The 15033-nt window shown below is 43.4% G+C and overlaps 2 protein-coding genes across 3 annotated transcripts in view; one reads left to right on the top strand and one right to left on the bottom strand.

Moving 5' to 3' along the window:
- ABRAXAS2 (abraxas 2, BRISC complex subunit) overlaps positions 1 to 6660 on the bottom strand; it is a 21293-nt gene extending 14633 nt beyond the window's left edge. For both annotated transcript variants that reach the window (XM_054174735.1, XM_054174734.1), the window contains exons 1-3: positions 6559 to 6660; positions 5310 to 5400; positions 1430 to 1466 (exon numbers count right to left, since the gene is read on the bottom strand). In XM_054174735.1, the coding sequence (XP_054030710.1) occupies positions 1430 to 1466; positions 5310 to 5400; positions 6559 to 6630 (200 nt within the window). In that variant the 5' untranslated portion in view covers positions 6631 to 6660. The remainder of the gene's footprint in view (positions 1 to 1429; positions 1467 to 5309; positions 5401 to 6558) is intronic.
- EEF1AKMT2 (EEF1A lysine methyltransferase 2) lies at positions 6629 to 15033 on the top strand. Its single transcript, XM_054174607.1, has 7 exons — positions 6629 to 6798; positions 7559 to 7816; positions 8133 to 8198; positions 8727 to 8841; positions 12010 to 12117; positions 12999 to 13215; positions 14191 to 15033. Exons 1-7 carry the CDS (start codon positions 6629 to 6631, stop codon positions 14316 to 14318), a joined length of 1062 nt encoding a protein of 353 aa, XP_054030582.1. The 3' UTR covers positions 14319 to 15033.

The raw sequence follows: 15033 nt of genomic DNA, 5'->3' as shown, positions 1-15033 counted from the left end.
AATTGTTTACAGTATTTATACATTCTTTTAAGTTATGGATATTGAAGTCTTTCTCTTTCAATGCCTTATAAGAATTTGGTTTTATGGGATGAGCAACTACTGTGGAACAAAATGCCTTCATCTGAAGACTGCACAAAGAGATAAATCAATCCTTTTAAAATCCTTGCTTCTTATTCAGCTCCTACATGTTGGTGAGAGTACTGGAACTGAGCCTGTTACACTCAGCATCAGCAGTGCCAGCTTAGAGGAATGCAGAGTGGTGAGCAATAGGCCTCCTCACAGACTGGCTACACTTGAAAGGATGAGGTAGAATGGCCCCCAAATCAGCATCTGCTGCATCTAATGAAACAGAGAAACCACCAGCATGCTCTGGTACTGATAAAAGCTGTCATGAGCCAGGAGAGTTTCCCCTGTGCTCTGAAGTAAATAAATTCATGCTGTCTTGTACAAAAAGCATGCAGTGAAACGCAGGCTTCTGCCCCTTCCTCCATCAGCTCAGTTACTAACAAGCAATTTCTTGACTGGGGAGAAGCAGCAAACGTGACTGGTTTTGATATGTCCTGCACAAAGCATTCCTAGGAACCAGAAAGAGTCTACTAGACAGTGGGATATTATCTTGATGTGTAGAGTCCCCAGCATTTAAATCACTGGGTTGAGAGTTCCCTCTCTGTAATTATCAGGCAGCAAATAACAGACTGCAGCTTTTTGCTCTAATGTAACCAATGTCAATCATAATATGTTAAGGTACTGTGTCTTCTTAATTGGCTGGAGAGCTCCAAATAAAGACAAGAGGAGATTAATTGGGAATTCCTTCTAAAAAGAATTTGTAGACAGCCATTCAGAAGCCATCACTGTGTAACAAGTGAAGGCTGTGGGGAAAAGCTGCATGTGAATAGATAGAAGCTCCTAAACAGAATTTGTTAGACCTATATTTATAAATTTTAAATTACAAAATACATAAGAAAGCAAAAACCAGCTAATAAGCTGAAAGTTTCAAAATAATTAGCTGGTGCAACTCAGTACAACTGACTACAAAACAACTTGTTAACCTAGCAAGTTACTAAGCTTAGGGCACACAAGCTGTTCTATGACCCGCCAGGCCCAGGCAGGGCTGACTTAGGACTACAATAATTTAAGTTGGACTTGACATTTAGCCTAATTATCATATGATTTGATCTGCTGCTGTCCTGCCTCCACAAGCTATGAGGTGAAACTTCAAAGACAGAGGAATAAGTGCTACTGAAACTGTAAACTCACACATTCATTATCATGTTGGTGCTTTTTGCATGTATTTCTGTATGACCAGATCAAAACCAGATAAGCAAACAAAGCAGGCATTGGTAGGTAGATCTGAAATGCAAATGTATTTCAGTGAGCTACCAGTTTTATATTCTGCAGCCAACACAGGAAGACAAGAGAAAATGCTTACCTAAAGAGTTTTGAACAAGGCTCATGGTTATGGACTTCTGCAACAATAAACAAAAAAAGAGACATATGTCCAACTGCTCAAGGTAAAGAGACATTACAGTAGCATATCTTGCAGGAACTTTCCACATCACAGCCACTGAGCAAATAAACATTTGTGTCAGACCACACATTTCCCTTAATGTCCCAGCAACACTTGATGACACAGCACCATGCCTGGAAAACAAGCTTCTCTTTCCTATCTGCCATTTTACAGAGGAAAATGTTTTAACAATCAGCAAGACATAGACTGGCTCAGATACACACAGATCTGAGCCTCAAATGCACATTCTTGATACCATTTTGTACTTGTAACCTCCTTACCAAAGCTTTCATGACTCTTTTTATTAATTTTTCATACAGATAAGTTTACTTGCATTTATCCACACTGTTAATAATAGCAGCAAAGAATAAAAAAGAAAAAGAGAAGAGATGGGGAAGGGAATCACTGAAACATTGTACACCGGAGCATTTAAAGAGGCAAGGGAAATAGAATCTAAGAAGAGAACAGGGGTTACACACCACTCCAAAATGGTTTGCTGCAATTTGTAATGGTTGTATGAAGTATTAATAAGTCACAGCAGTATTCAGTCTTCCTTGAAGAGGCTGCAGTAAGTGCCAAACTGCTTACTTAAGCAGCAAAGGTTGTAAGATGCCAGTAGTCTTGGAGATGAGCAAAAATCCAATCCGCATTATCCAATACCAAGCACAAGTTTACTTTTTTGTTGTGTTCAGAGCTTCCTTAAAATTTTCCTCTGACATGCAGTAATATGAATAAATAAGCAGCTATATTTTATAACATCTTGATCACATAACTTTTGTCTGAAACTATTTGCTCAGACTAGCTAGCACTTCTGTAGCACTATTTCAAGATCCTCTATCAGAACCCCGCTGGAGTGTTTAGCAACAACTTTGTTTAGACTTCCTTCCTGGAGAGTGACTCACCACCTGCTGTGCTGAGAGTCACAGGCTGCTCAGGATTGCCATCTCAGCAGAGTCAGACCCAGATCACAGTTCTCATGAACAGACTGCAGGCATTAGCATCTCAGCATATTTAGGCCCTGAGCAGCCACGACAGGCATACTGCCTGAGAAACCATCCATTAGCAAGAATTCCTCAGGATGCTGCTGTTAGTTAGTGACTTCCTTTATTTGGAGTGGTTTCAAAGTGTATCAATCCCATATTTTCACACTGGCATAGAGGAATCTGTGGAAACAATCTGCTAAACAAAGTCAGCAACTGTAATTATGCCAGTCAAGAGAAACTTCTTCCACCACATCTAGTGACTGCAATGACTGAGAATTACAGATACCATTTTCAGGTTCTTACATTGCTACACAGACCTTTTCTTTTCAAAGCAGGACACAACAAGCCTACTGCTCAGAACACATGAAGCAGCCACAATTCTAAACCTAAGCTCTACACAGACCTATTTATGTATGTAGTACATACAATACATATACACACACATCTGTACTCAAACACAGCCACTAAACTCTGAGAAAGCAGAACACTAAAACTTATCTGTGAGAACAGTGCCACAGAATTGCCTGGATTTATAGAATGGTTTGGGTTAAAGATCATCTAGTTCCAACTCCCCCTGCCATGGGCAGGGACACCTTCCACTAAGCCAGACTGCTCAAGGCCACATCCAACCTTGCCTTGAACACCTCCAGGGAGGGGGCATCCATGACTGGCTGGAAAGCAGCCCTGAGGAGAGAGAGTTGGGGGTGCTGGTGGATGAGAAGCTCAACGTGAGCTCTCAATGTGCACTTGCAGCCCAGAAAGCCAATCAGCTCCTGGGCTACATCAAGAGAAGTGTGGCCAGCAGGTCAAGGGAGGTAATTCTACCCCTCTACTCAGCTATGGTGAGACCCCACCTGGAGTACTGCCTCCAGTTCTGGAGCCCCTATTACAAGAGGGATATGGACATGCTGGAAGGTGTCCAGAGAAGGCCCACAAGGATGATCAGAGGGCTGGAGCACCTCTCCTATGAGGACAGACTGAGGAGTTGGGGCTGTTCAGTCTGGAGAAGAGAAGGCTCAGAGGTGACCTAACTGGGGCCTTCCAGTATCTGAAGGGGGCCTACAAGAAGGCTGGGGAGGGACTTCTCAGGATATCAGGTAGTGATAGGACTAGGGGGAATGGAATGAAGCTGGAGGTGGGGAGGAAGTTCTTCACCATGAGAGTGGTGAAGGCCTGGAATGGGTTGTCCAGGGAGGTGGTTGAGGCCCTGTCCTTGGAGGTGTTTAAGACCAGGCTGGATGAGGCTCTGGCCAGCCTGATCTACTGTGGGGTGTCCCTGCCCATGGCAGGGGGGTTGGAGCTGGATGATCCTTGTGGTACCTTCCAACCCTGACTGCTACTATGATACTGTGACCTCTGTGGGCAACCTGTATCTCATCACCCTTACTGTAAAGAATTTCTTTCTCATATGCAGTCTAAATCTACCCTCCTTAAGCTCCAATCCAATTCCTCGTCACGTCACCCTGAGCACGCCAAAATCAGTCTCAGTTCCCAAACCAAACTGGGAATTCAGGAGTTAATGAATAAATATGAAGTAAAATAATTGTCAGCTGAAAAAAAATATACCCAGAAGATCTCCAGGGGTGGGTAATTTCCCTTTGCAGAAAATAGCTGTAGCTAAGAATGTGTTAAGAATGATCTAGAAAGGGAGTAATTTTTAACACCTCTAACATTTGGTTTATGAAATCACACTGAGGCTACAGTTGGTGACACTGCTGTATGACACTGTCAACAGTAACCAAGATCAGTACAGACACAACTGCCAGCTGCCTTCCATTATACAACACTTTGATAATCATCATTTACACACACAAAAATCTTTTGCTTTTTTTGGCCATGTAGCTCATTTAATTTATTACTAATTGAAACATCATACAGTCAATTTATCACCCATGTTTCCTCAGGAATAAGAGGAAAGGGAAACCTGCATTCTTGTACAGTCAACCATCACTGTTTAACGTGACAAGAAGCTTGAGATGTACCACAGTATAGTAGACACATTCACAGATCATTAGTACTTTATCAGAGTAACATTTGAGAGCCAGTCCCAAGATGTCTGTCAGCTAAGCTTTATGCAGACCCTGCTATGTCGCCTAGCATCAGATGCATAAATGCAGCTTTGATTTTTTAAAAGAAGAAACTTCGATGTATTTCAACATCAACATATGCATACACATACAAAAACATGTTCTTTCAGGAGTTTCCCATTTTCTATAAACTACAGAGCTGAAAACATGCAACAGCTCCTCACTCATGTATAAAAATATCTACTTCAACACCACTTAACAGGAAGATCTTGGAGCTTCTTTCACTTTTCATAATACCAGATCAGCTGTACAATCCTTGTGCTTAGCAATTAGTTGTTTGACAAATATTCCTTGATGAATCTTGATGTGGCAGTTCATGATGTCATCAATTACCAGATGTCCAGGAAAAAACCCCTGGCACTTTGTACCCTTTCAGTACGAGTCAATCGAGCAACGCATGTACTTTATTTTGAGCACGTGCTTGAACTTAGGCAACTGTATGAAGCAGGACACTCCCTGCAGGACCAAAACCCAAAAAAGTAGTTTATATTTATATAACAATTGTGAAATGCTGATAAATGCCTTCCATGAACTATCTTTTCTCCACAAAAAGACAGCCATAAACCCCCTGTATCTAGCAACCCACATCCCAACCGCAACACACCAATATACTGTAACAAATGCAAAGCTGAAAGAGTGAAACATCTTGTGCTGGTCTCAAACATTAAATAATTGAATTGTACTGAAAATTACAGTGCTTCCTTCAGAAGTTCTCAAAATTCTGCTACTTACCAATCACTTGTAGAAATTCAGTGTTGCTGATCTGTGAATCACTAATGCTAAAGGTCTCCTCCTGCCTCACCTCTCCTAGCAGAAATCCTTCCTATAATTTTAAAAGGGGAAAAAAACAAACCACAACTAACTAAAAATAGGGAAAAAACCCCACTCAAAACACCATACACATCATTAAATGGAAATATTGAAACAAATATTTAATCTGAAATATAAATCTGAGCTGCAATAGGTACAACTTGTACTTAGGTTTACCAAGACTGATTTTCTGGTTTGCCAACATCCTTTCACAACACTACAGGAGGCAAATTGTCCCAAAATAATATTCTACCAAAAGCCTCCATACATAACTCCCAACTTACATAATGCAAGCATAGATTAAAGGAGCACTCTGCCTCCAGACCAAGCCATGCAAGCATGCAGCAGCTGAGGAGGCCTAAACACAGAATCATAGACTCACTTAGGTTGGAAAAGATCTTTAAGATCATTGAGTTCAACCATTGAGTCATACTGTACCACTGCTGCTTTGTTCCTTCAAAGCTTAGAAATGGAGTTTACATACACAGAGGCTTACTGAAATTTGCATACAGAGACTGTGCTGGCCCTTGACCAATACCAGGGATCATAAAATGCATAAAATAATTTAAAGCAGTCTTTCATTTTTCATCCCCGCCCAAAATGAGAAAGAATAAGCAGGAATCAGGTGCTTTTGGTATAAACACGGAAAGCAGAGTAGAGATAAGAGAGCAAGCTCTGACTGGAAGTTTGTCAACAAGACAAGGCTTTAGAGACACACCGGTTTTGGACTGTAAGCCACCGGAGCTGGAAATCAGCGCAACTGCAATGTGGCTGCAGACTCACGCAGCTTTTTACACACGCGATTTCTGCCCACAGACGGTCTCTTGGGTGTCATGCGAGAGCCCCGCACCGGCAGCGTCCAGCCTCGGCGCCCCACCACCAGCCCGCGATGCCCCGGACGCGCAGGCTGACCGAAGGCCCTGCCGGCAGTGGAACCCAGGGGGTCTGCAGCCATCTCCCCACCTCCTGCCAAGCCAGGACCGGGTAGCACCCCGCAGACACCTCAGGCCGCAAGGGACACCTCGATATCGCCGGCAGGAGCCGAACGGGGCCGCTACCGCCGGCCGGGGCCCAGCCCAGCCTCAGCGCTGCTCGGGGACAGAAAGGAACCCCGACAGCCGGGGAGTATCCCGCCTCGCCGCACCGGGAGACTGCGGCCCCAGGGACCTACGTGGTCGGCACTGCTGTTGGCGCTGTAGTAGCAGACAGAACTGAACGTGTAGCCCGAGATGGAAGCCGCCATGATGAAGACCACCGCCGCCGCCGCCGCGCCCATAAGGCACCGCGACAGCGAGCGCCCGCCCCCTTCCGGCAGCGGCGCGGAGACGCTTGGGAAGTGTAGTGCTACGCGCAGTGGGGTCTGTCCTGACCCGCAGTGGGGTACAGACGATGTCTTTGGCCGGTCGGGGAAGTGAGGGTCAGCTCTATGCGGCTCGAAGCGAGCTAGGTGCTTTGAGCCGGGCCCTGGCGTCCTCCTGCCGGTCCACCTGCCTGGACCGTTCTGTACCCCTGGCCTTGCTGTGAGATACAATCATAAAATCGCAGAATGGTTTGGGTTGGAAGAGACTTCTGAAGGTCAGCTAGTCCAACACGCCTGCAGTCAGCAGGGATGTCTACTAGAGCGGATTGCTCAAAGTCCTGTCCAACCTGACCTGGAATGTTTTCAGGGATGGGGAATGTACCACCTTTCTGGGCAACCTGTCCAGTGTCTCATGACACTCACTGCAAACAATATTATTCTAATATTGAATCTAAATCTAATCTTCACGTTAAAGCAAATACCCGTTGTCTTACCACTATATGCCCTTGTATAAAGTCCTTCTCCAGCGTTTTTATAGGCCCCTTTTATGTATTGAACGGCCACAAAGCCCAACTCTCTCAGCCTATTTTCATAGGGAAGGTGCTCCACCCCTCTGGACATCTTTCTGACCCGTCTCTGCACTTGCTCCAACAGGTCCATGTCTTTCTCACTCCGTGGGCCCCCGAGCTGAACCTAGCTCTGCACGTAGAGTCTCAAGTCCTCTGCTGCTCAATACAGCTCCTCCCTTTACACAGAGCTCTCCGCTTTTAAATGCTAAGCTTCATGCTCATTACCGCTTCATTTTCAAACTCAAGACCTGATCCAATCCCTCAGTCTAAAGGAGGTAATTTTGAGCATTACCGTTTCTTAGAAACAAAACTATGGAACGTTTGGACGGTTTTTTGGAGGGAAAGTCCTCACGGAGCCGGGCAGGTCCTCCAAGCGCCAGAGCGGCGGCCGAGCGGAGCCCCTCTGTCCGCTACGCTCTATGGTACCGAGGTGCTTCCGGGCCGCGCTGGCCGGGCATGGCGGTGACCAGGCAGCATCCCGGGTGCCCCGTGGGGCCGGGGCCAGGGTCAGGGTGCGGGGAGGAGCCTTTCAACCCCTCGGTGCTGGGCACCAGAGAGCAGTGAGTGGCGGGGCCGCTGCCGCGGGTAGGGGGGCGTCGGTGGGTCAGGGCCAGGCAAGGTACCCCCGGCAGCTCTTCGGTGTTGGAGAGCCCGGCTGTGCCCCAGATACTTTGGTAACCCTCAGCCTTCCTTCTTCGGGCATCGGCGGTTTGGTATCTGGCAGACAATGTGTTCCCGAGTAATTGTATCTGGATGATACAATGGGCATAAAGTGGCATTGCTGCATAAACACAGCTTTCTCGCCTTTCCCCTCTTCGATTTTTTCCCCAGTATTAATTGCAATATCCTGTCTTTTCTCGCCTTTCCTGACTCTAGCTGGGATGCTGCATATGAAAGAGAACTGCAGACTTTTCAAGATATTGGAGATGCTGGGGAAATTTGGTAAATAACTTCACCAGAATGTTTCTATGATTTCATTATGAAAATAGACATTGTGAAAACACAGCAGTGAGTCAGTGGGTCACTGAATACTTCGGGGTGTTGGCAAATGTGAGGAATTCTAATCTTGAAGCCAGCAGCTCCTCTCTCGCCTAATTTTGCAATGCAGATTCCAGAGCTGCACTTTGACAGTTGTCATTATACAGAAAGTGAGATGGCAGTTGTATGTTGCTTATGAAGGTGGGTTTTATCCCTGAGCTCAGGTTTAACTACACACCTTGCTGGTGCTGCCATCGTTTTTTAATATATGGAGGGCATCACCTCCCAGAGTTGTGGTTCCAGAGAGTTTTGAGGCCGTAATATGATTAATTTTAATTTAAACAGAGGAAACATGGAACATAAGCCATGGCAGTCATGACTCAAGTGCTTTGACAAAAGATGCTTTGCAAAAGCTGGAGAGAGGGAGTGATGAAATAAATCTATTGTATCTTTCATACATTTTTGCAGTCTTCATTACCTTGTTTTCCATAGGTTTGGAGAAGAAAGCATGACACGCATAATCAGATGGCTGGAAAAACAAAAGGTCCCCCTTGACAGTTCTGTGCTTGACATTGGAACTGGAAATGGTGTTTTACTGGTTGAATTGGTTGGTATATTGCACAATTTATGTTTCTGATACAGAATCAGTTCTCCAAACAGGGCAGTTTAAACACAGTTCTCACAGCTAACAATAGTAATTGTGGCAAGCTGTCACTTACATAAATAAGTAACCTAAATTAGAAGTTATATTTTGGTTTTTTCCCATCAGCAGAACACTGATCATCAGATTTTATAATTTCATTTGGTTTAAGAGGATAACTGCTGTTGGTATGGCTTGAATAACATCCTGGGACAAAGATGTGGCATAAATGCAAGGGGCTGACAGAAACTCCTAGTACCAGCAGTGCCATTAGGGGTGCAGACCTAGGGACAGGACATGCATGTTGTTTCACCAGATGAAAATACCTACTTTTTTTTTGCTAGACCTACTCCTAAAGTCTTGGTAATGCCCAGGGTGTCAGTACTTCATATTTTAAAATCTACAGTATTTCTTTACATCCATCAGCATGAGTATCCCTTAATTTAACTTTCTGCTTTCCTGCTTTTAAAAATGCCTTTCTTTTCATTGTTGTGTAAAGCACCCCCAGATAGGGAACTGAGGTCAACTAATACACAAAGTCTTCTAATATGCAAAACCAGACCCTTTCTCCTGCACTCAGTTATAACAACACTTGTTACTGATGTAAAATGTGGGTAAACCCAAGGGTTTTATGTACATTACTTTAAAAGTCATTTTAAAAAGGTGGGGGTTGGGTTCTTCCTAGCTACAAGTGATAAGAGGAGACAAAATGCACTCAAGCTGGCATCAGCGGAGGGTTCTCAAGCACTGTAACAGGCTCCCCAGGGAGGTGGTGGAATCTCCATCCCTGGAAGTGTTTTAAGACACAGAGATGTGGTGCTGAGGGACATGGTTTAGCCCCAGCCTTAGTAGAGTTAGATATGATTCCATCAGGGTGTAAACACCTAACCAGATTTGTCCTGAAATGTTATAATGTTGTTTCCATACACTGATGCAGGATGTTAAGGAGTTCCGGGGGTTTTCGTTTTCCTAGTTTTGATTGAATGCTCTCCTCTAATACTATAGGTGAGTGGGTAAAGAAAGGAGCTGTCACACTGTTGTAGTTTCTGTTTTTCTAGAGTTTGTTACTCTTCCAGAATTTGTTACTGTAGAGGTTGCAAGGGCTCAAAGTCAAGTTTGTAATGGATATTTTTTTAACAAGGACATTGATTTTAGAAGAGTTTAAAGCCTTTTGGGGAATTTGCTGCTACACTGTAGCCCTAAAGAAGTTACATCATCAAAAGGAGAAATTGCTCATCTCATTAAGAGAAATTAGCTGGTCATTGTTGAAGCATCCAACAGAAAAACCTTCTTTATATGACTTCAATTTTATACTGGCCCCATTGACATACCTGAAAATTGTTTTCATTATGTAATGGGAAAATGACAGCCTGTTAGCTTTTAAAAACTACTAAACTACCATAAAAGCACCCTTCTCCCTTACATTAAGCATCTCAAAGTTCTGTGGTTGCTTTTAGAGGAAATTATCTGTTCAGTTCCCTTTTGAAAAGTGATTTCAGAAGTTACATTGTTGATTGTTGCTAAATAATTCAGGATCTCACTTGCTTTGTGGATGTAAAAGAGTTTTTTCTGGTGTTAGCATGTAAACACTGAAGTGAAGGGTGTTAACCAACCCAGTGAAGAGATCTACCTGGCAGCACTAGGGGCAGTGCTGATAAGATTGCAAAGTACCTTCTGTTTAATCTACTCTTTCAAGAAGCAGCAGCAGAGTCTTTATAAACACCTCCTTCAGGACAGGAGTCCAGTTGCAGGATGCAGTGTGGCCACATTGGGCGCTTCAGTGAGTGGTCCCTTCCTGGCCATGTGTAATCAGGTCGTACAGGTTTAGCAACATTTGCTGTTGTTTATCCTTAAATTTACCTTATCTGCCCTGAAGTCTATAGGAGTGAATGGGAACTCCCTGAAATTACTCAAGGTCTTCCTTTCCAAACAGAGGAGCTGTTGTGAGAACTCCTCTTCCACCCCCAAGTCCTCAGCACAGGCATCTCAGGAAGCTTGGTTTGCTCTGGGGAGGAACGTGGGCAGAAGTCTGAGTGATACGCTGTTCTTCATCAAGTGCAAACAACATGGTCTTTGTGTTTAGCTGAAATTAGTCCTCAGTTAAGAACAGCTGGTCAGCACTGAGCTCACATGGGCTGCTGGAAGGAGGAAGAACCCTTTAAACCATTCTCCTTGTATTTTCCTTTGCTGTTGAGGTGTCAGCCTTTGGAACAAGTAGATCTGCAGCCAGTTGCTTCATGCAAGTTAAAGTCCATGTATTGTTCAAAACCAAACCCAAGCCTCCTCCCTCTCCCTGCTATTATTGCCTGCAGCTGGCTGTAAGATCATCACTCTTCCTGTTAGGTTTGGATCTAGCCAGACCAACTGACACACGTGATAGCCAGATCTGGTTGCTTCAGCTTCTACCTTGGAGTGAAATTGTGTCACTACACCTCTCCTACATGCCCAACTCCAGCCTGCTTTGCAGAAGGGTTGCTGGATCTCGGTGCCTGAGTTTGCTGAACTGTGTTATTGTTATCTACTCCAAAGGCAGATTATCAGAAAGGCTCTGGGTGCTCTTTTATGTGGTTCATAACCCACCTGAAAACTGCTGATACATAGTCCTTGTAGCACACAAAGAATTGCATTCAGCATTAGCATGAACTATTAGAAAGACATAAGGTTTTGCAGTGGATTTCTGTACTAAGGAAATGTATTACATTATTTGCATTGTAAACCAAATAATTGCTCAATCTCAAATGTTATGGAAGTGTCAGAGAGGTTTTCTTACTGTTTTTAAGCATTTGGCACTGCCACACATTCTCATCAGTGAAAAATCCTGGTGTCTGGGTTACTTTTGGTATAGGTAAGAGAGTTTTTTCCTGTCCAGGGTGATGCTTTTCACAGTTCTGCTCAATTTTCCACATGTTGATGTAAACCAGCTTTCAGTCAATAGTTCTTTTTCTGAGATATTGGGCAGAGTGGAGTTATTTCAGCTATTTAGATCTTGTAATGATAAGTAAAATAAAAATGAGTGAAGGGGTGGGGGGATTTCTGTCAAGAGGAGGAGAGATGAGATAGGTTAGAGATAGGGAACACATTTGTGGGATAAAAATATTGCTAGCACACTGATTAAGATTCTCTTCTTGTGTCTAGGCAAGGTCTGGCTACACTAATCTCACAGGAATTGATTATTCTCCTTCTGCAATACAACTTTCAGAAAAAGTAAGAGAGAAGGAAGGGATGTCTCACATTAAATTAAAGGTAAGTTTTGAGAGAAAGTTTATTGAGGAACTAGAAACCAAGATGAAATGCCTAATTGATATTCAGATGTGCTCAGTGTGCTATAGTAGTGATATCTTTTGAAGTTCATTTGTGAGAGAACTCCAACCAAATAAATCTGTATTTGCAAGAAGGTTTTTGGTCTTAACTATTTTTCTCTCTGTAGCAGTTGTCAGGACTAATAAGATTTCCTTGCTTCTGGCAAGGAGCAGAATAGTGGTTTCCATTTGGTGAGCTGTATTTTTGCTTCTACATTCTGAATTTCAGATTTGAGGTACAGGATTTAACTTGTGAGTGCTAGAACTCCAGAAGCTGTGGAAGTCTGAGAGGCCCTGCTGGAGCAGGGGTTAAGACCAGGTGACCTCCAGAGGTCCCTTCCAGCCTTAGCCACCCTGTGATTCTGTGACTGCCTTTCATTCTGAGCTCTCTGGTGCACTGTTTCAGCCTCCAGCTCTGTACCTGTGTGATGTCTCTGTTCTTGTATGTCAGCTGTAATCTCGTTGTGGCAGGCACTGTGTTCTGTATTTGTACAGTGCCTAGTACACAGCACCTGGGAAACCAGGGATCAAAGTACAAATAATGATTTAAAGAATCAACTTCAAGGATATTATTTGAGCTTTAAAAGGGTAGGTATATAGAGGGGCTTTACAACAAATAGATCATCATGTAATACATAGAGAAGAAAGAAGCTGACAGAGCATTATGCATGTGAAAAGCCTGTGAGTTACCCTTTCCTAAGGACACCTACTGTCACCACCTTTCCTCAGGTCTGAGGCTTTTCATTTTAAAGTATAGATTTGCATTAATGGTTCAGGAGCTTCTGAGTAGAAGATTGTTTTCACAGTTGCAGGCTTCTGGTTTAGGTAGAAGACTTCCTGGCTCCATCAGCTGAGCTGTCAGGATTTGAGATTTGCATTGACAAGGGGACGTATGATGCCATAAGCCTCAATCCTGATAATGCGGTGGGGAAGAGGAAGCAGTATGTGAGATCTCTCTGCAGTGTATTGAAACCAGAGGGCTTTTTCCTCATAACATCTTGCAACTGGACCAAGGAGGAGCTGCTGAACGAGTTCAGAGAAGGTAAGCAATTGAACAGAACTAACTTCTTCACTGAAAGGGTTCTCAAACACTGGAACAGGCTCCCTGGGGAGGTGACTGAATCCCTATCCATGGAGGTGTTTAAAAGAGGCAGAGATGTGGTGCTGAGGGACACGGTATAACACCAGCCTTGCTAGAGGTAGGCAGTGGTCGGACTTCATGATCTTAAAAGGTCTTTGCCAGCCAAAACAAGTCTATCCTTTTATGATCTGCTAACTTACAGCTGATCAATGATGCAACAGGTGAATTGCAGTATATGAGTTAGCACATTTTCTTTGTTGGATCAGGATTAGACAATGTAAAGCCTCTAGTAAATGCTTCGGCCTATCTTCCTTCTGCTTTCCTCAAGAATTGCACTTCTGTATTTGCCAGTGCCAACCTACTAAGGGAGGAGAGGTTTATGATACATAGGAGGATGAAGATTTCAGTCTAGTTACACTGGGAAAGTGTAACACTTTTCCTCTTCTGGGCCTTTTTTACCAGACCCAGTTCACTCATCCGATCACTTGAAATTGGACTAACTAACTTTGTTACCCAAGTTTAGGGGAACTGGCAAGTCTGTGGCCATGACCTTTTATGTCACCTCCTCAGTGACTTTTCTGAAAGTTTTGGAGTTTTTACATGCCAATTAGCTCCTGCATTTCGTGCCTGAGGCTTGAAACTCAGCATGGATCTAAACCAACCATCCCTTCTAGGGACTAAAATTACTGGCAAGTTACCATCTTTTCTGCCATTAATTTGTGTGAGTCAGCCAGCTAAGATTTTTATTATCCATGGAAGAGTTTCAGCTGTATAAAGCAGTGGTGCAGTGCAGCACTACAACACAGTCCTATAAACTTAAAGAGTATCTGACTTGCAAGTTTTCCAGAGGAATAAAGAATGGTTTTCAAAGGGTTATCCAAGAGGAGAATGAAGTTGCTTCCTTCTAATGAAAGCATTTTCATTTCTGTTTGGCAGGATTTGAAATTTTGGAGGAGCTGCCAACACCCAAGTTTTGCTTTGGAGGAAGAATTGGGAACAGTGTAACAGCATTGGTTTTCCAAAGGAAAAAAGTGAGCCCATCCATCTTGGATAAATTAGATTAGTTGAGAAGAGAGTGAACTTTAAACCTGACAGAAAACCTCAGACATGTATGTAAATAAATGCTTTTTGAGTACACAGTAAAATACCATCTATGGGACTCCAAGGGACTATAAACCATTGCCCTAGAAACATTTCAGCTTTGCATAACTTGCCTGTAAATTTTGTCCTTGCTACAACCTCACTTGTTTTAGGGAACTTCAAGTTTGTAAGTGAAAGAGAAATAGGACATTCTAAATAGAGAGGCTAATGTAGCTAAGTGATGTTTGCATTTGGAACATAAATATTATCTGGTATTTCATTTCTGTGTGGGTAATCAGTGACCAGTAGAAGTGAAGACAAAGCAAAAGTCTCATGTGTCTGGTGTGGTGTGAGAGGGAACAAGCTTTTGCAATTTAAGTGCTTAAATCTCACTGTTTTCTTCTTTGGTGAACGTCTGTATAGCTGTTAGGAGGGAAATTAATCTAAAAGCCACAGCACTTAAAAAAAAAAGGTAAAAGAAAAAAGAAAGAAAAGATCAGTTAGTGCTTTACAGTCAGATTTTCAGAGGTTCTCAGACTCAGCATAGCTCTGTCTCCACTGAAATAGCCCAACGCTTTTCTCACAGAGGGAGTGTTTTCAGACTCTCTTGCCTGAATGTGTGCATGTATGGTCAGTTGTTTTCCCTGATCTCATAAGTACATGAAAGTGTGATGTTACTGGCACGGGACATTTGCCTCC

The sequence above is a fragment of the Dryobates pubescens genome, chromosome 30 (assembly GCF_014839835.1).
Source record: "Dryobates pubescens isolate bDryPub1 chromosome 30, bDryPub1.pri, whole genome shotgun sequence".
Classification (NCBI taxonomy): Eukaryota; Metazoa; Chordata; class Aves; order Piciformes; family Picidae; genus Dryobates; species Dryobates pubescens.
This window is presented reverse-complemented; position numbering and strand designations above follow the sequence as displayed.